The sequence below is a fragment of the Astatotilapia calliptera genome, chromosome 18, assembly GCF_964374335.1.
Source record: "Astatotilapia calliptera chromosome 18, fAstCal68.1, whole genome shotgun sequence".
NCBI lineage: Eukaryota > Metazoa > Chordata > Actinopteri > Cichliformes > Cichlidae > Astatotilapia > Astatotilapia calliptera.
Genome location: NC_137439.1, coordinates 23025731 through 23050885, shown reverse-complemented (window position 1 = coordinate 23050885; position 25155 = coordinate 23025731). Strand labels below are relative to the sequence as shown.

Genomic DNA, 25155 nt, shown 5'->3' with positions numbered 1-25155 from the left:
CAGCTTTTGCAGTCTTTAAATCACCTTCAGCAACAACATTCATAAATCACCCACAGTCCTGTGCTGTAAATTACTAATTAAAGTGTTGAGCTTTTTCTTTTAGACTCTTAAGGAAAAGTTAGCAAGCATCAGCAATTCTACTTTTTCATTACTTCAAGACCAAATGATTTGGTAACACTTTATAATCATGTCTTCCATTTAACTACCTGGTATAACTCCCTGGTAATTATATGTGCCTTATATTTAAAAGGTGGGTACACTGGAACAAGTCAGATTTTTACAAGAAACAAGGAAATAATTATGCAGTAAGTAAATTTAAGTTGTGCATAACTAATTTTAAGTTGTATCTAAACTGGGTATTTTACAGGAAAGGAGACACTAATTATACAAAGTAATATAGTCATTTTGAGCACTGTGTAATTTTGTGGAAAATCAAACAGTATTTCTTCATGTTACATATAGTACACTGTGCTTTTTGGGCCTTTTTGGATCATATTATGGATTTTCCTTAACTTTGCCTAAGCTGCAGGTATGTTATAGGAAAGGAGACATGACTTTCTGAAGATTATGTTTGAATTGAGTTTGAGAAAGAAAAACAAAAAAGTAAGGCCAATAACATTTTAATGTAGATAGGCCTGGAAATTTTTTGCGGTATTTATACGATGGGTGGATCGACTGGATCGACTAAAAATCTTCAAATCTCTTTTCTGAAAATCGTCTGAATGCAATAATTTAAAAAGAAAGTTACCTAGGATTTTCACATTTTTCAAAATTCTCTTACCAAAAATCTTGGACAAGTTTTGGACACCTTGCACACCTTGGCCTTAAGGTTAAAGGGCAGGTTTTCAGAAAATCTTGTGAATGCAATAACTGGAGAACGTGGCGGTGTAAGATTTTCAAATTGATACCATAGGCGTATCTACTAAAATCTCAGACAAGTTTGAATCTCAGTGTCCTAAAGTTCAGAAGTCCATTTTTTGGGAAAATCCTGTAAATGTAATAACACAAAAAGTAAGCATCGTAGGATTTCAAAAGTGGTAGCACTGGCGGTTGGCAGTATCTTTTTTAAGCTACTGTCTGTACAGTGATGCAATATTTACATAAAAATATGTCATGTCACGCTATCCTCTGCTGTGTGTCCGTCATTCTTTCCATGTGATATTAATCTATGCAGGCTGAAGGTTTTGCATGACAGACAACAATGTTACTGTCATATCTAAATCTCATGACGGTTGTCTCTGCATACCTTCTCATTGTGTGTGCTGATGCGTGTGGGTCTAGAAGGTGTGTCTCTAAGTCAAAGGGTGAACATAGACAGTGCCGCCCATAGAAAGATCTTCCTATGAGGAGCAAACTCTGCATCAGTGTAGATTTTCCTCCTTCCTTCACTGATTGGTTTTGTTATGCAAAGCTCCACCTCTCACAGCTAATTGGTTAACATTAAAAGGCAGCCGTCAGGAGGCTGTCTTTGTCCTTTGTTTTTTCTCTCATCTGTGTTCACCTGGCCCTTGGTGATTTAGAGTCATTTCCAGGAAATACAAGAGAAGCAAAGCCCTGCACAGAGCCAGTAAACGTGGATTACAGACATAAAGTTATACAGTTACACTATGTATTCGAGTGTATGACTTTGTGTGTGCGTGAGCCGGAATTGTTTATGTTCCATCATGACTCTGAAAAACAGGAAATTCTCACTGGACAGCTCTGGGTGAGTGTTTATCTTATCACATTTCCTCCTTTGTGCCTAATGTACATGTTTTATCGGTTGACAGTGATATTGACTTTTTAAGCGTGCAGTGTAAAAACAAAAAGCCACTCTAAATACCAGCTGTAGAGTACAGTTTTTCATTGTGCTCGGGCTTTGTGGCGGCTGCTTTTGCAAAAGTAAAACCATCCTCCGGAGAGCCAAGTCAGTTGCCCGGAGACAGCAGACTAACCACCGGTCTGCGAGGCAGACAGTCAGAAAGTTGGCACAGCTGGTGCTTAAAAGGCTGCTCAAGGACTTGGAAGAGAGTGTAGGAACAGCATATTATTTTCTTGTACCTTGTTAATGTTCAAGAGTGCTTTGATGGCGAACAGATCTTTCTTGTACCTGTTGATGAGCTCCATTCATCGTTGTGAAAAGTCATTCTGTGACTGATGCAAACAAAATAGCTGAAGATTGTAACAGTTTCCCCATCGCCACGCAGGAGCTGGCACCCATCCATCAGGGAGAAATGCATTAATTTCTATTTTGCTGTGATTTCATTACCTTTTTGGTGTTCTATATTGATAGCGTGTGTCTGTGGGTAATATAAAAGCTGGATCATCAGTCTGACATTTATATCCTGGTCTCTTGGGACAGTATCGTGGAAGGAGGTGATATTTTTGGCACGAGAAGAAGCAGTTTTAGATCTAGTACAAAGAAAAATAAACAGAGCACGATGCTGGACGCAGTACAACTGGAGGGCCAACTAAATCACAGCCTTGACTCCAACATGGCCCTGAGGTAGAGTCTTCCTTCATCACTACACAGGGTTGGGGGGGTATTTACTAAGTATTGGATGGTTTAAAATGTTAAAGCTGCACAGACTGTCAGATATCTCCCTGAAAACATCCTTATCTCATTTGTGTTACTATTGTGCCTTTGTGTCATCAGAGAGCAGACCATAGCAGAGGAGAATCTTCAGCGATCAGATGATCACGTAAGCCTGCTTCCCTTTACCCTGCTCCTTCTTGTTCCCTTTTATTCACAGCACAGGAACTGAGGCGGCCATGAATCATGTTTTCACAGTGGCAATGCATTATGTTCCAACATGAAAGCAATGTGACAAAGTGAATGCAAGAAACCTACCTGAATATGACGCTCTACTTGGATTTAAGGGGCTTTGTGGTTACCTTTAGGTTGTTATTTATCTTCTTGCTTCAGGGCTGAGTTTCAAGCTAGTTTCTCGTAGCATTTTCGGACATCCCAGGTGGGAAAGCTTTACAATGTAACATCAGATACACATGGTTATCAACTACATGAATGAGGAAGTAGACAATTTAGAGCCACGAGTGATCTAAACTAGAGTTCAATGCAGGCTGGTTATTGGCCATTTACCAGGTATTCAGAGACAAAGCAAATTCTAACTGCTGGAGGGTTTAAATAAGTAAATGTTTGATGACAAGCTTGGCAGCTCAAAAGTTTGTATACTGATGCTGAGTGCAGGTCTCGAAGTCAGTTAACAAACCTGATTCTTCTTCTTCTGTATCTGAAACAAGTCTGAATGAAAACCTTTTGTTTCTTTATTCCCTGCAGTACTTCAAGCACAATAAAAGCTTCAACAAGCTGTTTCCAGAGATTCCTGTGTGGGACAGCCTGGCACACGGTGAGCTGAGCTGAGGTCCAGAGGTTGTAACTCATTTGCGAATATTGATTATGGAAATGGCTTCGCAGAGTGTCCCCGATGTCTTTGCTGCCAGATGAAGTGCCACTTAATGCTTTGTTTTCCAAGCGGTCTGGGGTGACTGCACGGCCGAAACGCTTCAGTAAATGTTTCAGCAGTCATGGCTCTGGTGTTGTGTGGGTATCACCTTAGAAACAGTGACCTAATGCCTTCGAACTGTGTGTATCTGTTGCAGCTTTCACGTGTTCCCTGCAGAAGGAAGTGCTGTATCACGGAAAACTCTTTGTTTCTCAGAACCATGTGTGTTTCTACTCATCTGTGCTGCTCAAAGACACCAAGGTAACTCAAACTTACGCCACACACTGAAATGTGATGGCAGGAGCTGCAGTACTTGGACTTTCCCAGCTGCAAAATTACAATCAAAGGGAGATCATTTGGATTTTCTAGATAAAGATACAGTGGAGCAGTCAGCATTACAAGTCCAAATCCTGGTATTTCACTAGGATTTTTAGCATTTATCATACCTGAAGAGAGAACGACACAGCAACTTGCTCTGGGGTTTGTTTCTGCTTGTTTCACTTTGTGAACGTTTGGCATGTCATTTTACTGTAATGAGCTCTGTAAGTTTCTAAAGAAAACCACACTCATTACCATTCATACATTGCAGGTGGTGATTCCTGTTTCCAGCATAAAGGATGTGAAGAAACATGGCTCAGCCCTGTCTATGCTTTCTATACAGACTGCTGAAGAGAAGGTCAGCACACACCTTTAAAAGTAGCAGTTGAGTCTTTGCATTACAGATGTAAAGTGTAGTTCTGCGGTTAAGTATTTAAATCAAAAGCTATCAGAAACTTAAGTTGCTCTCTAATAAGCTGGCTGCTTTGGTGCTCAGTATCACGGGGAACCCTGTCAGGGTTTCTGGCCTCAATGACGAAGTTTACATCTAAAGGGAATTATAGTTGTGAAAGCAGAAACCTTTCTTTATTGTTGAACTTCTTACCTACAACTCAAAGAACTCCATCCAGCACTTTTCTTCCACTTATCCTTATCAGGGTCGCCCAGCTACCACAGGGCGAGAGGCGGGGTACACCTCAAACAGGTCGCCAGTTTATCGCAGGGCCTCAAAAAACTGAAAACATAATTTTTTAACTGGATACTTTTGAGTTCAGCTAAGTTGATTCGTGTAAGCATGGATGATCGGGAGGTTTTGGTTACCTCCACCACACAGGTTATGCTTGTGTTAGCATTTTGCATGCGTGCATGTCATTCTGTCTGTAAACACGATAGCTCAAAAAATTCTGAATTAATTCTGATCAAACTCTGTAGAGGTGTAGACTGAGGTCATGCTAACAGTCATTTAAAATTTGGCTTACATCCACCAAGGACATAATTTTATTATGACTTTCTTACGTACATTAGAATAACAGGTTATAACCGTTTAAATACAAAACTTTTTTCACTTTATATTTGGTAATTAATGGGTAATTTTTTTTTACTAAACAATAAAACAAATATTACACATGTAGTGTTTCCAAATAAATAAAAAAAACAATGAAAATAATTAAAATAGGTTGAAACAGGCCAATTAACAGAAGTCTGCACTACAAAATTCTTAAAGTATGTTTAAAAAGAACAAAGAAAACAAGATGAATGTACAGAAAAATCTATATTATTCCCTTAGAAGTAAACGCTGCTCAGTGAGTGAGCTGCCTTGGTGGACATTTGTTTTCTCAGACTGCTTGTTGTGTAGTTTTTACCTTTTATAATGTGTATTATGTGTTCCTTAATATGTGTTTTACTTTGTCTACTGTGTACGCGCAAAATTCATTTAGAAACCAGCAGCACAATGTAGCATCTGGTAGCATTCATTTATTTACAAATGACGAGATCTCCAAAAATAAGTGTTCATTCTTGACTTGACACAAATGTACCGGTTGGTTTAGCAGCTGGTAAAAGGAAATGATGGACAGTGTGTTAACTGTGATCGGGCCTCCTGCAGTGAGCCTGACAGCTTGTCGAGCTAACATTGCAGATTAACTTTCCGGGGAAACACTGAGATTTAAGCCTTTCCTCTGCTTGTTTGTTTTCTCTCCCTCAGTACTCGTTTGTGTCTTTGAGAAACCGTGAGAAGTGTTACAAACTCCTCCAAAGTGTGTGCTCATATGCGCAGGTACTGCTGCTGCTCCCCGGACACACATGCAGGTGCAGGCATCATTTCTCAGGCTAACACGAGCTGTTGTTTTTTTCTGAACTTGTTTTTCATTTGTTTCGAACAGGCGGAGGCTGTAAACAGCAGCCCTCATCTGGCCGTTGCAGAGAACGAAGCTCACAATCCGGTAGGTTTGACGCTCAGCAGCTGCAGGAATCTTGTAGCAGCTTAGCGACTATCTTGCCATACTGCGTAGTGATAAATTATCTTATGGCATCTCTCTCTTTGTCAGCAATTCTCCAGTTTTTCCAGTTTGGACGACCGTGTAGATTTTCCGAGCAGTGACTCTCTTGATACCAGCTTTCTTCAGACGTCCAGTGAAGGTAAAGGAAAGACACTAAAGAGCACTGATGGGTGATCATCACCGCTTAATGGTTTTGACTTTAACTGTTAAAGTTCACTTTTCTATTTGAAAAAATTACATTAAGGGGTTTAATTGCTGAGCTTACTTGTCTTAATGTCTTTTCAGGCCCCAGCACAGCCAACTCCACTCGTCAAAACAGCATAATAGATGAAGAAGACAGCGGTGTGTATTCAAATACAAACACACACATGTTGCGGCCATACAGAGTCGTGTGATTGTAGAACAAGTATTAATTTTTTTTATTTGTTTTTTTGGTCTATGTCAGCTGGACTGTGGATTTGGAGGTTCATTGCACAACTGCCAGAACTTAAGACTCTCAGTGTTGTCTTCCACATCTACATGGTGCTGTGAGTATAGTTTTCAGATTCATAGATAAATACTGCTTGAAATCTGTAGTGAGCAGTTTCTTTGTAGAAGGAAGAAAACATGATGTACCATTAGGGTCATCTCAACAGTAACGATGTGGAAGGAGATTAGAAATTTAAAGACGGCGCCTTCACCCAGCTTCTGTGTTATAGACCAGCTATGTGGAAGGCAGATTGTGGACCTGAACGCAGGACTCAGGGAAACAGGAATAAATTCAAAAATCGGCTTTATCGCTGGTAATACACAAGAGTGCAAAAAGATCTTTAGGGACAACACAGGGTAAGGAAACACAACATCCAGGGACTCCGACCAGAGTTATTATAAGTTCACATTTTCTAATTAGCTTTTATTTTTCTTTGATTTTGACTTTTTGTTTTTATTTCAGTTTAGTTTCCAGCGTAGATTTTCACCTTTCAGTTATTTCTTTTATTCTTTTTAAATGTTTACCCTTAGTGTAGTTTTTATCCATTTCAGTCTTAGTTTTATCTTGTATGAGTGACATATGTCAGAGGCGAGATTTAGGAAAATCAGTGTAGGTATTACAATAAAGACACGGAACGTTTTAAAAGCAATTCCCTCACGGTCTTGTCTCAATAAAGGCATCAATCAACGTCTCATCAGGAAAGCCGTATTAAAATTTTTACCGAACTAACAGATAATAAAACCCAGGATATTTCCTCTATATTTAGTTAACTATAATAATGAGGGGAGCGGAAACAGGTGGGAGGGCAGCTGAAACTAATCAACAAAACAAGACAAAGGAAGTAAAACGTGAAACATGACACAGAGAAATAAGATGAGCAAAATACAACAGGAAACAAGAGACAAAACTGTACAGGGAGATCAGATTAAAGTGAAACAAAAAGACAAACATACAGACAAGACTGAAGGAACATGATGGGAACACAAAAAAGGAACTAATTAGTCCGAGGTCATCTAGGTCATCTAGGTCAACTAGGTCATCTAGGTCATCTAGGTCATCTAGGTTAACTAGGAACTAAAGGGAAAAGTTTTCTTGATGCATGCTCAATCATCCAGGTAAGGAAATCCAAAAAAAGTTGATTCTGTTCATCTGGACGTAACATTTTTGGTGGGAGAAACATTTCGTCGCTCATCCAAGTGACTTCTGTACTCTCAGCAGGTTTCCCCAATCTTATAAACAGTACATTTGCACAATGACTGAAACTAGCACCACTGAAGGAACATTAGGCTGTGAGGTCAGCTTCTTGATCATTAATATGCAAATTGTCATGACCACTGATCAGCAACCACTGCTCAAGGTCTTTGATCAGTGGTTGGGGTTGGGGAAACCTGCAGTCAGCAGAGACTGTAGACGTCACTTGGATGAGTGATGAAACGTTTCTCCCACTGAAAACGTTACGTCCAGATAAACAGAATCAACTTTCAGGGGGTAAAAGCAGGAAACTATAAATAATTAAACATGAATCACTTCTCAAATCAGAAGAAATCACATAAAAACACAAAACCCAGGGTCCATGACAACACGATTCTAGTCACAGCTGTGAGTTTGACTGAAACTGACTGTACATCCTAAAACACTGAAGGTTTGAAGGGAAAAAAGGACCATGAGCTATTGCTTTATGTAGAATTTTTCAGCAGACCAAAATTCATATTTTTGAGGTATAAAACTGCAAAAGCACTCACACATCTACTGGATCTTGGCATGCTTTTTTTTCTCATACTGATTTACTGGAATGGCTGCAAACTCTCCAGGAAAGACAAATATCTAAACCTTGGTTGTGGAAATGTTATCAAGGCTGCACACAGATCCAAGTCTCTGATATCCTGCTGTTAGTCCTGTACAACATGTACTCATCCTAGACTCTCAGGCTGTAGTTCTTCCTGCACAACACACATTCAAGACTTTACTGTGGGTGTTTGTAGGCTGGTGTTGCTCCTGTTGGTGTCCGGATACATCGGGCTAAGGATTTTAGCGCTGCAGGAGCAGCTGAACTCTTTGGGAGCTTTGACTGACTGGTCTTCACATCACAGAGAGTGAGTTGACACATGCACGCAAAGGGGAAGCCACAAAAAGAAATCTGTTGAGGAAGGGGGGGGGTGTCTCAAACCGGTTTTTGGAGACTTTTTTTTTGGAGACCAGTTTTACTGGTTCTTAACAATAACACAAGGAAAAGAATAGGCTTCCAAGGAGAATCACACCCACTCGGGATTATGCATTTTAAACTGTAGGCAGTGAAATGATGCTTTGCAACAGGCTGGAAAATACGCCTGAATCTCATTGTAGTTAAATTGTTTTAGTAATGGGAATGGATGTAATAAGTTACATGGGCAAAATACTCAAAATGTATCGATACTGTCCTCTAGTTTTAGAGGAAAATATTCAGCTTTTTTATTTTTGCTCTGATTTTGTGAGGCTGTGTTTAGATGTCGATTTGTTCATGGAAAACATGTCATTACGCCGTACGAGGCATAATTAGATGCTGAGCTACCTCGCATTTTAAGTTCAAATTATCTCCACTTTAACCGGCTTGCATCTATAATTAGAGTCAACCTGAAGCAGTTAAAGACTTTGTTTTTACATTTTCAGTATTTTTTTATTACATACCATTTCAAGCACATGGGAGTTTCATTTGCATTTTCATATAGTAAGATTGCCACTTTACTTTATTAAAAGATTAGTACATGCCCCACCACTGCTCTCTGTCTCATGCTTGCTCCTTGTTTTATTTTAACCAGGTACCAGGAAACATAGCTGTTGGCTGAGATCTTTGACTGCTATGATCCTTTTTGTACATACTGTACCATTGTTCTGCTGTTGTTTGTCCAAAGAAATGTTCAGTATTGCACACACACTGAGTAGACATGGAGCTCCTGTGGTAGCGATGTTCTACAGAGGGCGGAGGTCAGCGTTGGTGTGTCTGAATCGAGGCCACATGTGGTGAACGACGTGGATGACCGATGGAGGACAATATTTTCTGTTAGGAGCACATTGATTCTCTGCTGACTGATCAGAAAGTGAGGGGAGGCTCTCCTGCATGGAGCCATATGGAGGCAGTCTGCTGAAGCCATGTTTATTTGCTGGCTGATAAACGGCTGAGCTCAGCTAGCAGTAGTTGGCTGTCCTTTTTCTTTTTTTCTTTTTTTTTTTTCCTGGAATCAACACAATCTGCAACATTGACAACAAACTGAAGATGAAGAAGAGTATAAATGAAGCAATTTGTTACTTGATTTAAATTGATGTTAAAGAATTAATTTAGGGCCCCATATTGCGCTCATGAACTGCTGGAATCCGTAGGCATGCTTTAGCAGAAGGCTGGTAGTGACAAGAATTAGCCAGCAGAGGGCAGTCGCTTCCATTAAACGCAGACGAGAGATGAGATTTGTTTCAGTTGCACTCACTGCACTTTCACACCGACTTGAGGCTCTGATATTTAAACACAGTCAGTGAGTGGTTCATTAGTCCCATCATTAAACTTATTTCATACAGGGCTTGTGCACATTTTGGCCAGTGTTTTCCTTGACTGCTCCATGACTCATGCCCAACCCTTCATAAATTGTATGTAGTAAACAGTACTGTGCAAAAGTCTCCAACCACCTTTTGTTTCTTTCTATTTTGGCAGGAAAATGGAAAGTTTATGCAATTTATTTGAATTTGCTAATATAAATGGAAAGGCAACGACAGAATTCTAACAAGGGTTAAAATCAATATTTGTTATGATCACCTTTATTCTTCAACACAGGCAGCTTTCTTGTAATTAATTTAAGTAGTCTTCAGGAATAGTTCTCCAGGCTTCTTGAAGGACATTCAAAGCTCTTCTTTGGATATTGGCTGCCTTGTGTTTTGTTCTGTCAAGATGTTCCTGCACTGCTTCAATAATGTTGAGGCCAATCCATGACTGATAGTGTTTCATTGTTAGTTTTTCTGTACAGGTTTGCTTTTCCTGCAATGGTAGTGTGTTTGGGATCATTGTCGGGCTGAAAAACGATGCTGTAGCAATCAGACACTTTCTAAAATGCATTTTTCTGCATGTAATTTGCCATAACTCAGCCTTTTCTCCATTTCTCTTCATTAAGAACAGCTTCTTGACAGCCATCCTTCCACTGAGACCATTTCTGATCAGGTCCAGGTCAGCTCTCTGCTGTTTATTAAGGGCAGAGTTTCAACTGCTCATCAATAGTTTTTTTTTTAGGCCTGACACTTGTCAGTTTCCTACAAATCTTTAAAAGCACACTGCACACCATGCAGAGATATGCTGTGATTTTTGGCTAATAGTTCTTTGAGAATCACCTTGTACCCCCCAAAAAACTATTTTATGCTAGTTAAACTGTGTTATTGTTGGCATTTTCTTAGAGATAAGAACAAATTGAAAATGGCCAGGGACAAGGGCCAGACTGAAAACGTCCAAAGACTTTGAGAAAGCCTGGAGAATTATTTCTCAAGAAAAGGTTCAATGAGAGTCTGACTGCTTGGAAGCAAAATATAAAGAACTGAGGGACAGCTCGAGACTCTTGCGCAGTACCTTATATGTGTCAAACTATATTTAGGTACATAAGTTTTAGATAAAGTGCAAATGCAATATAAATTATATTACATGCTATTTTTATTTAAAGCTCTACATGTCTTTCAAATCTTTATGTCAATATGTACTGTAATTTTTCAAACGCTGCCTCTCAGGTCTTGTACTCCAACCTATTAACTTATTGACTTTGGAAAAATGCAATGACTGTCTAAAATCAACCCTACCAATTGTATCTTTTTGTAAATAAGTGATTTTATTTTGTTGTCCATAAAAAGGTCAAGATTCAGTCCCATGAATTAATTTCATTACATCATATTCTCAGTTCAAAAAAAGCAACATAAAATTACAAATCATAATACAAAGAATAGAATAGGTAAGTACAGTAACCATATAAACAGTCCACTAATATTATCTAGCCCCACCCGCCCGCCCGCCTGCCACTGCCCCACTCTAGCACAAAACTCAACAACACATCAGTTAGTATCAGCGATAAAAAAATTCAAATGTCCCTTTTTTTTTTTTCATTTTTAAAAAGCGCTTCAATGTTTCAATGCCGTGAGTTCAGCTTTACCCTCCCGCAGACTACACGATAGATAATGAACCACCCCCTCATTTGCTCCGCAAAACACAACAGACATGCATACAGTTTCGGTTTTTTCCCCACTGTTACCCCCGCCCCACCCCACCCGCGAACCCCCACCACATCAATAAACATTCAAGGCCAGAGGATACAATGTACATCAACTATAGTGGTGCATCAATAAAACGGTAGGTTTCCACACAGTTTCTTTGACCCCATGAGTGAGATGTGGATACAGAGGATTCCCTGATAACTCGACCTGTCAACGAAAAACTCAAAGACACTGTTTACTTCTAGAGAGAGAGAGAGAGGAAATAAATAACTCTCAAATTCATCCGACAGTTCAGATCCCTGGTTCGAGAAGGTAGCAGTTTTCCGTTATTCAAATATCAGACAGAAAAAAAAAAAAAGCCACAAGATGAAACCGGGAATATTCCCCAGTTTAAAAACAATTAACAGAAGTTGAGTGGTGTTCAGTAATTCTGCTCCGCTGCTTACCAAGCCCCACTGGTACTCCCAAAATGAAGTAATCAGATCAGTGCTAGTTCAGTAAATGTTCCCTTTGACAAAACGCAGCTGCTATCACTGACACCGGCGGGTCTGCTGTGCAGTAGGCACCTTCTCATGCTTTTTTTTCAGGGCCTGTTAGTCCAAACAGGACTCTTGTATCTTTGATGCTGGCCTTTAGAACACACTCTATAGTAATGAAGAAGACACAGAAACTTACATTTTATACCCTTATTACACTTTGGATACTTTGTACAATAGTGCTGAACTTAAGACCTGCTTTCGTCATGCTTGATCTGATATATATAAATGTGTAAATATACTGTATGAGACAGTATGTGTGTGTGTGCGGGTGTGTGTATGTGTGTGATGATGTGCAAAGGTGTGTGTATGTGTGTGTGTGTCTGTGTGTGTGGTGGAACCTGCACCACACCAACAGTGAGAGGCTCAAATATGGCTTGTGTCACACATGAAGCGTGCTGCCACCCATAAAAGAGCTCCTGTACATTTAGGGCCACGGAGGTTAAACCAGAGCTAGTAGACATGATCTCCCTTCACGGCAACCTGATCCGAATCGCACTGTTAGCCTTTACCATTAACATGCGTGGTTCTGAAACAACCCATGGCCCATTCTAAAACAAACACATTACAATCATGACGAGAAATAAAACAACAACAAAAACACGCTACAAAATTTTTTTTTAAAAATGTGCGGAGGCTGACTAACCCTGGTGATGAGTGCTACGGTAACAAGACATCGAAATCAACTTGTGCTGTAAGACTACAAATTCTCAGTACACTTCTAATGAAGCACGGTAATTCAGAATAAAATGAACATAACATCTTATGGTTTAGGGGGAAATGAGCAGCTATTTTGTCTCCTTATTCCTTTAGAGCCTCTGAATCCAACCAGAGCATCAATCTCCACAATTCACCAGAAGAAACTACAATTATTCACAACCTTCTCAACAGCTGCACTCCAGGCTTAAAATGTACAATCTGACATCTGCTAAATGTGCATATTTGCTTCTTTTTTTGTCGTTGTTGTTGCTGGAAGTCACATGAGATGAATGACACACCTGTGTATATATATGTGAAGCGACAACCAGCAATTACCAGCTTACAAGTAAGACTGGAAAAGTGGAGGGGAAGCCAGCCTGGCTCTAAGCAAAGGTGACAAAATCCACTCAGCAGCCACTATAAACCTTACTATATAACCCTTTGTATGTGACATGCAGTTGTTTTATGGGGTGTTACAGGCTGGACAACTTCTTTTCTGGGTGCAGTCACCTTCTGGGACAATTGTATGTGTGTCCCAAATTGCCAAACCTTTCCTTAAATCTTGCCAAACCCATGCACTCCAACCTCTTAACGTCATTCATTAGTACCTGATGGGCAACAGATTTCTGTTAAAATGCGAGGTGAGAAATACTGAGTAGACCTGCTTTTCTATAGCAGTATTGTTAATGTGCCTTCTGACAGGCTTATTTCCATTTCAACCACTTATTAATGAGTATGAAAAATGTCAAACTATACATGAAAAAAAAGAAATTAAAATAGTTCCCTGTGGCATGTAGCTGCAATTCTGCAGACAGTCAAATGTAACAGCCGGGAAATAACAGGGAGGCTCACCATTCTTTGATCTTTTTGGAGACAAAATAAGAAAAGAAATGTATGAGACACCTAAGAGCCATAACACTGTGACAGTACTCCAGGCTTGTCCCTTGCATTTCCACCATAACTGACACCAAAGGACAGGAGATGGACCCCCAAAACCACACAAAAAAGGAGGAGGGTAGTGTTTGCTGGACAACTTGGTAAATGCCCTGGCAGTCAGATGGATGTTCATTAACAGTAAACAAGGAGGGGAGGAGGAAGGGTGCACGTGCTTGACCAGTGTTTGTCCACAGGAGAGAGAACTGGTCAAGCTGTGGAGGTATTCTTCATACATACAGACACAGAAAACAAAACAAACAAAAAAACACCAATATCTGATAAATCTCCATAAGCCTCCTCCACTCTCAGATGTCCAAGTCATCAGGATGTCCTTCATTTCTATCAGCGCTCACCCACACACAAACGTGTGAACACATTATTCAGGTGTCACAGGTCCATGGGGGTATGACTATACAAGCAACACTCACAGTGTTAGCACACACATTCACCACCAGACACTTCACCATTACATCTGTATGCCTTTTTTTGCGACAACGCACACCGTGAACCAGGTGAAGACATTTTAAAGCTGCAAATCAAACTCTTCCCTCATTAAAAACTGCACCTGTGAGGTTGTTTCTTTATCTACTGTAGTGTCATCTATCCTTATTAAAAATGTTCTAACCTTTAAAACAGGAAACAGAACATAGTTTGTGTTTGTGTTTAACCTGAAGGTGTGCTGCTTCAAGACACACAGATGTGACCAAAAATCACACAACCCCTTTAGAGCCCCCCCCTCCCTTCACCCATATTTCTATGCAAACATGCCTATATCCACCCACCCCCCCACGTATTCACAAATACACACACACAGTCTCATTCATACAAACACAGAGAGGCTGTGTGTTTCTCAGGCATGCTGTGCAGCCAGGTCCTGGTTAATAAAGCGTCGTAGCCTCTCCAGGTACTGACTGTAAAGCTCAATGTCGTTGTGGCCCGCTCCCTCCACCCAGAGCGGCTCCACGGCCTTGGGACAGCGCTCGAACAGAGCCAGGCCGTGGGAGAAGTCGATCACCTCGTCCTCTGTACCGTGAATGATAAGCACTGGAGATGGGATCTTTGACACCTTCTCGATGCTGGAAGAATATTTACAGAAAATGCAGAGAACGGAATCAATTTCTCTGTCCCATTGTAATGCATTTGTCTCAGCACGTCTTATGGCATGCAGATTGATTTTACATCTAATCTCTTTTTCTTTTTTGAGGATCTGCATTTGAAACCGGTGGTTCTATAAGATTTTTAATTTCTTCTGTAACAAAGAACAGCATGTGGTCATTCTGAAGGTTTCTCTAAATCTATCTAAATGCTAATAATTTCAGCAACAATCGAAACATGGTTAAACTCTGTATCATTCGATTTGGTTGTAAAACAGTACAATTTTCCAATCTTTCATTAAAAAAAAAACATTTACAGAGCAATGAGCAAGTACGAGGATTTAAAATGAACATTAACAAAATAATAAATAAAACCCCCTGTGCATCTGCTTTTTCCAAGCAGTCCTATCAAGTCTATGAAAATATCTTCAACAGACCACATCACACTGCTATACATCACCATTTAGAAATAAAGTATTAATATCCTGCAAGGGACTATATATAAAAGTAGCTTTGTGGCTAATCCAGGCATATTTATATCGATATGTTCATTAACACATGCTCTGTACCTTTTAAATGAACTGAATTTAAAATATGATGTCTCAAACTATCGCTCTATTGCAACAATCAACACTGTTAAGAAGTTAGAACATACAGATGGACTAATTCTGCTTCAGAAAAGAACTGAGACGCTAGTCATGTTTCCTTTTCACTTAATTAAACTGTAATAATTCACTTAATTCTAAATGACTTCCAAGTAATCAAATCGACAGTCTTCAGGTTTGCAGTCTTGGGAAGTGAACTTACTTTGGAAAAGCATCAAAGCAATATGTTTTCTTAGTGTCGGGGAAGGCAACCCTCATGCCGGAGGTGAGAGGAGAGTGGAGGACCACAGCAGCACACTCAAACCGCGATGCCAAATCGACTGTAGGCACCGTGCCGATGCTCTGTCCGTACAGGATGATATTCTCAGGGCTGATGCCATACCTGAGACACAAAAATTCACGTTTCACAATAAATTTTGGCAATAAGTGACACAGCCTGTCCCCTAATCAGAGAGTTGGTGGTTTTATTCCCAGCTCCTCCACAAGACAAAACACTGACTGCAAGTTTGTCCTGATCCCGCACAGTCGCCATCAGGTGTGAGAGTGGGTGAAGAGGAACCACATTACCTCAGGTTAACAAATGCTATGCAAGTGCAAACACTGAACACAGAAATATGTTGAGCACAGTGTACAAGTGTGAAACTTCTCATGTCCAGATAAACGCTAATTTTCAGACTCGTGCTCTGAACGGTTTTCTTCCACCCCTGAATATTAAAGAGAGAACACGCTGTGCAAAGTTAAAGCGTTTTTTTTATGCTTGCACACATAAGCTTGAGTTGCAGTAGTTAATCTGTTTACTGTTTGCTGTAATTGCTAGTTACACTCACAGTTTGCACAGTTGGCAGGGTGATTAGGCCAGCTGGCAGGATGGGGAAAGAAAAGAAAATGATTCGCGTGAACAAGAAAAAAATAAATAAAAACAAAAGGGATTCATGCATGTAAAAAAGTTTGGGGGAAAACTTGTTGAAAAGCACAAACATACGTGGCATAAGCCACAATGAAAAGCATAAAAATAAAATGTTGAAATAAACCAGAATCTTGTTTTATTTGTTCAGCGTCCTCTGCGGTGCCATCTGGAAATGTTAATTTTCTACCAACATTAGGCTCATTAACTATGATGGCAGCAGATAAACAAGAGGGACAAGTAAGAAAGAAGAATATTAGATGCACCACTTCACGTAGAGCACAGTATGTCATCCTACTGTTTAGCTGTGACTACACTGGCTGAACGACAGAGAGAAGCCACTGTGGTCAGCAGGGAAAAAGCTTTCATGAGCCAACCAAATGTTTTTTTTGTTTATTTGGGTTTTGTTTTTTTCAAAAAGTTACCAGTCAGTGATGTAAGTGGCCCTTAAAAACTTAAATGGCATTTCATGCTTGCTGCCCATTAGGTTTGGACCCACCAAGGACTGAATTTGGGCCTTCTTACCTTGAGCGCAGGGCGTGCCAGGCAGCATCAATGTCAGCATATAAGTTCTTCTCAGAAGGCTTGCCAGTGCTAACGCCGTAGCCTGAGTAATCATAAGAGAAGATGTTGCAGTTGATGCGGGTCCCTAATCCGATGTAGAAACTGCTCATCTGGCCCAGGTCTACTGCATTACCGTGGGAAAACAGAACAGTGAACCTGAGGGACAAAGCAGAAAAATTGGAAAAAAGGAAGTTAGGCAGCGAGTTGTGCGGCCCAGGGTTGATGTGAAATCCCACAAACAACTGCATTCTAAATACAGACACACAAGGTTGTGATCCACTTATCCAAAAAATGTCTCATGGTTTCCAGGTGCTGCTGTGCCTCTCACCTGGCATTTGGGGCACAGCGAATGTACATGCATCCAACCCTGTTTCCTCGGCTAGATCTGGTCAGGAATACATCCGTCACGTCCAGCTCTCTCTGTGAATACTGGAACTCTGCTCTCTCTGTGAGATGCAGCTTCCACCTGCCCTCACTCCCAACACTGCTGCCACCACCACTGCCACTGCTGCTACCACCACCTCCTCCTCCACCACCGCCACCACCTCCAACACCACCGCCGCCGCCTCCTCTGTCACCTCCGCTAGCAGTGCTGAGTCGAGAGCGAAGTCCAGGGGCTCCGAGAGAAGGGAGACCAGTCGCAGACGTGGACCCAGATGCCGCTCCAGCCCCAGAAACTGGATCTGGGTCAGGGAGAAGAGCATAGGTGGGCTCTGGGGGGAGGAAAGCCAGTTTGGCTGCAATGCGGCTTGGGCATGGGGGGCAGCAGAAGAGGCAGCATAGCTCTCGTATGGACAGACCGTTCATCTTCTGGTGGAAATACAGATATAGCAGACAGAATAATTAGGAGTCAGGAAAAACAGAACAAAAACAACATGCTACAAGCAAAGCCTTTAACCACTAGTTCACAACAGGGTTTCCCACAGTTTCTTTCTTTGTTTAAAATTTTTTTTTTTTTTTTTACATATTTATTATTGTTTGGCTGATTAAGCTTACAACGCTACAATGGTGCAGTTGATAGAACTGTTGTCTTTCCTTTACATGTTATTTCTATGTCTTTGTGGGTTCTCCAGGTACTCCAGCTTCCTCCCACATGCCAAAGTCATGAATGGGGTCAGATTAATTAGTGATTAGCGAATGGTTGTTCTGTCTCTATGCAATAACCCTGCAAAAATTGGTAACCTGTCCAGGGTGTACCCTGCCTCTTATCTGGACTAGCTCCAGCCACCCACACCCCACCAACCTTAATTTGGATAAGTAAAAGATGGATGGAAAGATGATTTAGCTTATGAGAAGAGTAGTGGTATCACATCATTCAGCAAAGGAAAAATATTTAATCAGTGAGGCAAAGATTTAAACTGCCATCTGCTAACTACACTGAAGATGAGATGTGATGCCAAAAGAACTATAAGTTAATTTAAACAGACTGATTGGTGAAGAGTGTTTTTCAAAGTGAATAAAAAATTCGGTTTTGGGTGGATGGCTACACACAAATAGTTTAACCACCTCTGCTAACCAGCTGCCTTGGGGAAACCCTGCTATGTCCTGTTATGGACGTACCTGGATTCAAAAATCCCAGTATCTTGAAATCTACTGGCACACAATGGTGCCAACGTCCTCTGGTCTTGTCACTGAGCCAGCTGGATCTTTTTTTTTTTTTAGGAAGAAAAAGAAGAAGATGAAGAAAGAAAGAAATGTTTAAAATGGTTTTGCGTCGCGCAACACGACAAAATTATACATGGCAATATACAGTTACAAAGGCGTGGCCGCTTTATGAGTCTCAGTCTAAAACAGTCGCCGCTGCTTTGGATTACATTTAGGTCATATACAATTATAAAAGTCAATAGCATCCTGGAATCGTCTGAGGATGAGATCAGCTTTGTGGAAAGTATGTGACAACCCATTATTTGTCTGCTGTTGTTGACATCATTGCACACGACCCATAATCTTAAGTAAATATGAAATATTTAACTTCAGGTGTGGACTGTAGCTCCTAACCTCTCAGGGGGAGATTAAGGTTATTTAGATACCCTTGAAACGGGTGGACAAGAGTGCTTAAATTCAACACCCCCTCAGCAGACAGTCACACAGAGCGATATGCTAACGGTAGCTACATGGTTAACGATAATAACCTCTAGTGTTAGCCATCGATGTTGGCTGTATAACTGCAGCAGACTGCTGGCATAGCAATGCATGCGACCGATGAGCTAGATAAGGGCCACGCTGCTGCTGCACACTAGCCGGTGCACACGTTAATATCAGCTCCGAGTCGAATAGATCATCACTTAGCGTTAGCGAGGCAAGCAGCTAGCGGCGGCTAGCTCGTTAGCAAGGTATCCTAAATGCGAGCTGCTTACCGATTCACAGTAGGCTTGGAGGCAGGAAGGTGTGCCCCTATTTGTACACAGAAGCAGCACAAGACTTCGATATTCCCTCTTTTGCCTTGACATGGATGATTTTACTCAAGTGTACTAACAGCTGTCGGTGGCTAGCTAGCTGATATTCATGGCAAACAGATTTTTTTTCTACTACTGTCTTACGACAACCGGAAGTGACGTAAGAACGTAATCCCTTTTAAAGCTTTATTATAATGTGACAGCAATAATTTATTATCTTGAAATTAATTTTTTAATAGATATTGTCCGCAAGTAAATTTAAACAGTGACATTCAGTTATCATTTTATTTATCATTGTTTATTATTGCACACTGTCAATCTTTTCTATATAGTGTCAGTTATATGGGTAACACCAGTGTAATTACAAAGGACAAAATAGGTGGAGGGGTTTACAAAGTTCTTCAAAATTTTAACAAAATAATAATACTAGTACTAATGCTAATACTACTACTAATAATAATAGTAATAATAATAATAGTAATAATAATAATAATAATAGAGCATATTTAATCAAATCCGTGAATCTGGGAGATTTAATTAAAATAGCTCGAACAGCAGGTCACAGAAGTAAGGGTTTGTTTTTTTTTTCATATTCACTGGAGACAAAATGTATTTGAAAATGTGCTATTTGTTGGAACAGCAGTGAGGATGAGCCAATGCCACAGTGCAGAAAATACTCAATCAGTAGTAAATATGCTGCATTTAAAATCTTAATTATAAGCCCAGAAGTACTGCAAAAAGCAGCTGTGTCGAGCTTGAAGGTGCTTATTATGCAGCAGAATGGATTTATGTGTGTGTGTGTGTGCACGCTCTATTATTTCAATAACATGGAGTAAAAACAAAACAAAATGAGACCAACTAGATATCAGTTATTTTATTTATTCTTAGTTTTTAGGAAGTCCTAGCTTTCTGAATGCAAAATCTTGTCTTTGTTTACTGCCTCGACAATTATTTGCACCCCCATCCCAAGCTCTCAGATCCACTGCATTCTTAGCACTCACCACTCACACTAATAACCCTCTCAACCCACTCTTCGCATTATGCCCAATTATGTGATGAAGGACTTAAAAACAGAGACCAATGTGGCATAGCAGCCCTTCAAAATTCCTTACTGACTTAGTTTGCATTGATCCAGACATATCTGTGTATATGCATATGTAAAACTATTTGTATAACTATGTGGTGGGAAACAGGGTGGACAACCAATGTCCTGATACCTACATGTGATGAAATGCATATGTCTGTAGGTAATATGAGACAGAGAACTATAAAAGAGAGATAAATGTAATAATACAATACCTCAAATAAGGTTAGTAAAAGAACATGGCAGGAAAAAGAAAAAGAAATAATATAAATACAGTATGCTAAACTAACCTTATAATGAATTTGAGAGCAAGGATATTTTTATTAATTATTTTATATATCTGATTAACACTTTTTGCTTGTTTGTGTGTTTGTTTGTTTGAGTTTGCTTTTATGCAATGAATAACAGATATATATCCATATATTTTCATGTCTTTTTGCTGATGTCGTTTACAATTAAAACAAGTGTTATTTGGTGATATTTTGGTATAGATCCGGCCCTACATCTGTCTACTTATTATTTCACCATTTTCCTAAATAAGAAGTAGAGGTGCATGTCTTTGTCTTTAAACCCTCTTTGTATTCATTAAGGTGAAGGCGTCTGCCAGTTATGTATTTAGTCATAAGCTTTATTCGGGTATTTTTATTATTTGGCAAAATATTGTTAATGTGCTAGTTCACTCTGCAGCTTTATGTTTATGTTCTGTAACTCACAACATGCAGTACGTATAGACCTGTATGTGTTTGTGCGCGCGCGCGCGCGCGCGCGCGTGTGTGTGTGAGAGAGAGAGAGAGAGAGAGAGAGAGAGAGGTCCTCCATTCATCATTGATCCACTGCAGGACTGTGTTTCATGGGGGTGTGAATTATGGGCCCCTGTTGTCACTGTGCCTGCTCTGCGTTGGACGTTTCACCTCGCCACTGTAAATTTAAAAAGGGGATTAGATTTTGCTGACAACTGATTTCAAAGCCGCAGCTCGACCAAGTGCAGAAAACTGCACGGTACCTCTTGAAAGAAGACTTCATACTGCCCCGCAATTGCAGGATTTGGGGAATTTGCAAGGATCGGAACAAACCTAACGGGACGCAAAACGCATTCGAGATCACAGAAACCTCAGTAGATTTTACGCAATTACACTACGGACTCTTTTCCTTCAGGGAGGAGAAAAAAAACCAAACGTTTAGTTGACTGGGCGTTTTGGACGCGCAGTGATGCTACGGCGACGCACAACAGAGGGAAGGGACAGGTGAGGTGCGGCTGAGGAGCGCAATTTTAGAGAGGCTTTGAATACCCCCGAGCTGTGCTACCCAACCCCGGTTTCATCATAGAAAAGAAGAAGATCGACCGGCGAGGGCGAGTTGGCGATTGGCACCTGCCTCACCCTCCAATACCTGGCCATCTGGCGCGGTGAGTATGCCAAATGATGGTGGGGTTTGGAGATGGATAGATGAACAGATGCTTTGAGGGAAACGGAGGGTGGTTGGGGTGAACAGGTAGTGTATAAGTGTGCAATTTTATTACTGCCACTAAACGCCATGCTGCATTATTACAGTCCTCCGGCTTGGATGTGGTACCGTCTGGACCTTTGTGGGCACGAGCTGCTCTTTGTGTCTGCTGTGCAAGTTTGGTGTTATTTGCGTATGACGTGCAAATCTTCATCATTTTGCTTTCACGTGTTGCATATGGTTTTGAAATGCTTATTCTTTATAGGCTTGAGTGATGTCTCAGCAAAATAACTAAATATTTAAATAAATAAAGACTCACAATGCACATTACCATGTAACATTAAAACGACGGATACGGCTTAATTAACATTTTCATTTGGATTGGATCATAGGTCGTGATTTGTGCCCATTGCTCCCCGGTGACATATTTTACTGCCCCTCTGTGTACATTTATGATGGTTTTCTTTAGTGTTTGCAAGTGTTTTTTTTTTTATTTCTTTAACAAGAGAAAAGGTCAGATGTGATCATTTAGAAGCCATAAAGTCGATTGATTATGTCATTACTCACTTGTGTGGTTACAGGGTGAATGCGCAAAGAAAACAGTTGATAAATGAAATGAAATTGAAGAAATGGAAAATTGTTGTGAATTTACACATAGACACATGTGCCTCAATATTTTCATCGCATAGGTTCAGTCACAGAGTGACAGAAACTGAAGTCACTTTATGTCTTTTCTCCTAAATGTGCCTTTTACAGTTACAAGAACTGACACCCGAATAGTCCATAACCAGCCTGCGCACTCACAACCTCTATAGCCAAAGTTAAGTGCTCAGTCACCGCTGTCCCAGCTTCTACTGAAGTGATTTAACAGTTACATGTAGTTCACTGTTTACAACTTCACCCTTCATACTAAAAGCTATCAAGTTCCACAGAAGGACTATTACAGCTTCCAGCTGCTGTAATTTGTGTTTGTTTTTCTGTGCGAGCTGAAAGGCAAAAAGAGATGGTTGGTGACAGACAGAAAAAGACAGACAGGCTAACAATGCAAAGGATGAAGCAGTCCTGGCATAAACTACAGGGGGGGTAAAAAAAAAACACAGAAAAAGAAATGATGGAGCAGAAAGCACAAGTGTTGAGGGAGAGGGGCTGCAGACAGCACTTGGAGCGGGTGTGAATGGTTTCCCTGTTATCCCTGCTGCCCACACAGACATCCACACAGCAGCCGTGCGAGCAGGTGCTAACCCCACCACACAGCAACCGCAGGGAACAACAGGTGCAGCCACTCTTTCCTTCAGCCTTCCTTTGGAAATCCATCTAACACCTACCCATCAAAAACATACAGCTACACCAAACCTTTCTAACATCCCCACCCCAAAGCCCACAGCCCATACTGAAGGGAACCAAATGGATACTTCAGTGTACATTTAGGAAAATAGCAGAGGATGGCCAGGAATGAGGAATTTAATTATAAAATCTATTATGCCATAAGCAAAAGTGAAACTACTTGGATTGATAAAGCAAAGCGAGCTGCAGGTAAACACAATGTAGAAAGCTTCAGGTTGAGATAGCTTCCCATAGGGACATTTAATGAACTCTATTGATCACATAGGACTCTATTCAATCACATATGCTAAGCCACAAACGGAGAAATTCAGTCTTGGAGGGAAAAAACAGAGAAAGAGATTGGATTCCAGAGTAATACAGCCCAACACAAAGAGAGTAAATCAAAGGCAGATTACTGTGATGGGGTTGTTAAGTACCACATTTCTAAAAATGTGTAGAATGACAGTCTCAGATCCTGTGTGTTAAGCAGAGTGAGATGAAACAGACAGAAGATGTTGGAAGGAAAGAGATGTTACCTAACAGCTTCTCTGTTCCTATTGCCAAGAGAATACGTCAAGCAATTGGCGACAAATTGCTCCTCTTTACCTCTGGTACACAGAAAGGAACAGTCAGACACCCCTGGTTTAACACTGGGAGGCTGCAAGCTGCTGCAAAACCAGTCGCTTTCTTATCAGATTTACTTGTTTCTTTATTTGCCAGCCCCGAAGATCTTTTATACTCAATAAACTCGGTTGGGTGAGCAGATTTTTGTGAAATAAGTTAATGCTTTCTGGGGGTTTTTTGTTTGTTTTTTGTCCTTTTCTAATTTTCTCATTACATTTAACCCGTAAGTTGCTCACTGTAGATTGCCTTGTTCTCACACAGCCTGGACATGCCTACCACCCACTCAAGTAATGGTAACATACGCTCTTACAGTGTTTGGATGAACTTTACTTTCCAGACTTGATGAATGAACTCCCACCTGCCCTAACAGTAATTTCTGTGTCAAAGCGGAGACAGGATTATCCACTAATCTGATTGTAAAACAAAACAAAGCTGCGTCTAGTATCAAGAGATTTGAAGAAATGCTTATTTTCCTCAAAAGGAGCCAGCATATTACGAGGCTCCAGTTTCATACAGGGAGCCATATTTATCGGGTGGCAGGGTTTGGTGGGATTCTTCAGAACAAAATTGACACTTCAAAGGGGCGATGGAGTTCTCAGACCTCGGGGCAATGAAATCAGAAGAGTTTAAGCAGGCAGGCATCTGCTGGGTGACCTATTCCCGCTGGGCCCTCGGTGCATGGACCTCAGGGAGTCATTCTGCAGGATTAAAGGGGGCCAGAGGGTCAGGAGTCATGCAGGCGTGCTTTCTTTCCTTGGCAGAACTTTGTTCCCTATGCTGAGATAGGTGTTTAAAATATACTCCTTTACGCAAAGCTTCTCTGTGTTGATGTGAGAGGCTTTCAGGAGTTTTACTGCCCCCCCCCCCCAGCAAGCCCCTCCAGATGTTTTAGACGGAAAGAAGCAAGATAGCAAGTACCCCTGCAAACAGAGGAGCGTTACCTGTGGAAAACTGCTGTAAATTGTCCACAACACCATAAAGTGCACACTGCAAGATAAATGATGTTCAGGTGGCCAAGGTGGCTGAAGCATGTGGATTTAGTTGTTGCATCAGCCACATGCACCGTGTAATAATACCGTGCAGTTATTTCCATGTTAAAATCCCTTCAGAGTGGCCATACATCTTCAGTTTTATGACTCTTCTTTCAGTGATTCCTCCCTGAGGGTGCTGCTCTTTTTATGTATGCCTGTGCACATTCTTCACACGCTATAAAGGCCTCGCATGCAGGGATGGATCATACTATTATGAAATGTAATCAGCTGCCAAATACAAGCTACCTGCAAGCTTTTGAAATAGTAAATGACATCAAACATAATCTGAGTAGTTTTGGATAACTTGATACATGAGCATGTTAGATTACTCAAATACATGTGTTCTTATTGTATTGTTCTATCCACTGTCTTACCTCATCAGCACCTCCCATTACTCCCTCACCCAGAGGTGAGGAGTGGGAAGGTGTACGCACATATTTCATGTGCGCGTACTACACGTGCGTGTGTCGCACATGAG

General features: G+C 40.7%; 3 protein-coding genes across 5 annotated transcripts in view; 2 read left to right on the top strand and 1 right to left on the bottom strand.

Annotated features, from left to right (window-relative positions):
* Positions 1 to 1433: 1433 nt before the first annotated feature.
* Positions 1434 to 11092, top strand: LOC113011416 (GRAM domain-containing protein 2A-like). The gene is made up of 13 exons (XM_026150989.2): positions 1434 to 1705; positions 2342 to 2485; positions 2636 to 2681; positions 3278 to 3347; positions 3601 to 3704; positions 4033 to 4119; positions 5464 to 5535; positions 5642 to 5701; positions 5807 to 5897; positions 6044 to 6100; positions 6204 to 6285; positions 8210 to 8320; positions 9023 to 11092. The coding sequence occupies exons 1-13, from the start codon at positions 1665 to 1667 to the stop codon at positions 9036 to 9038; spliced, it is 981 nt and encodes a 326-aa protein (XP_026006774.1). The 5' UTR covers positions 1434 to 1664; the 3' UTR covers positions 9039 to 11092.
* On the bottom strand, positions 10727 to 19327 carry LOC113011065 (alpha/beta hydrolase domain-containing protein 17A-like). Of its 2 annotated transcripts, XM_026150437.2 has the most exons (6): positions 19134 to 19327; positions 18337 to 18422; positions 17105 to 17586; positions 16738 to 16932; positions 15511 to 15690; positions 10727 to 14685 (listed from the first exon to the last, which is right to left on the bottom strand). In XM_026150437.2, exons 3-6 carry the CDS (start codon positions 17581 to 17583, stop codon positions 14460 to 14462), a joined length of 1080 nt encoding a protein of 359 aa, XP_026006222.1. In that variant the 5' UTR covers positions 17584 to 17586; positions 18337 to 18422; positions 19134 to 19327; the 3' UTR covers positions 10727 to 14459. The 2 variants fall into 2 exon arrangements, with proteins under 2 accessions (XP_026006222.1, XP_080149507.1); XM_080293381.1 differs by lacking the exons at positions 18337 to 18422; positions 19134 to 19327 and having other exon boundaries at positions 17105 to 18313.
* Positions 19328 to 21069: 1742 nt separating this feature from the next.
* The window catches only part of LOC113009927 (semaphorin-6B-like), a 41567-nt gene continuing 37481 nt past the window's right edge, over positions 21070 to 25155 (top strand). For both annotated transcript variants that reach the window (XM_026148584.2, XM_080293380.1), the window contains exon 1: positions 21070 to 21661. The gene's annotated coding sequence lies outside the window, so the exon portion shown is untranslated. The remainder of the gene's footprint in view (positions 21662 to 25155) is intronic.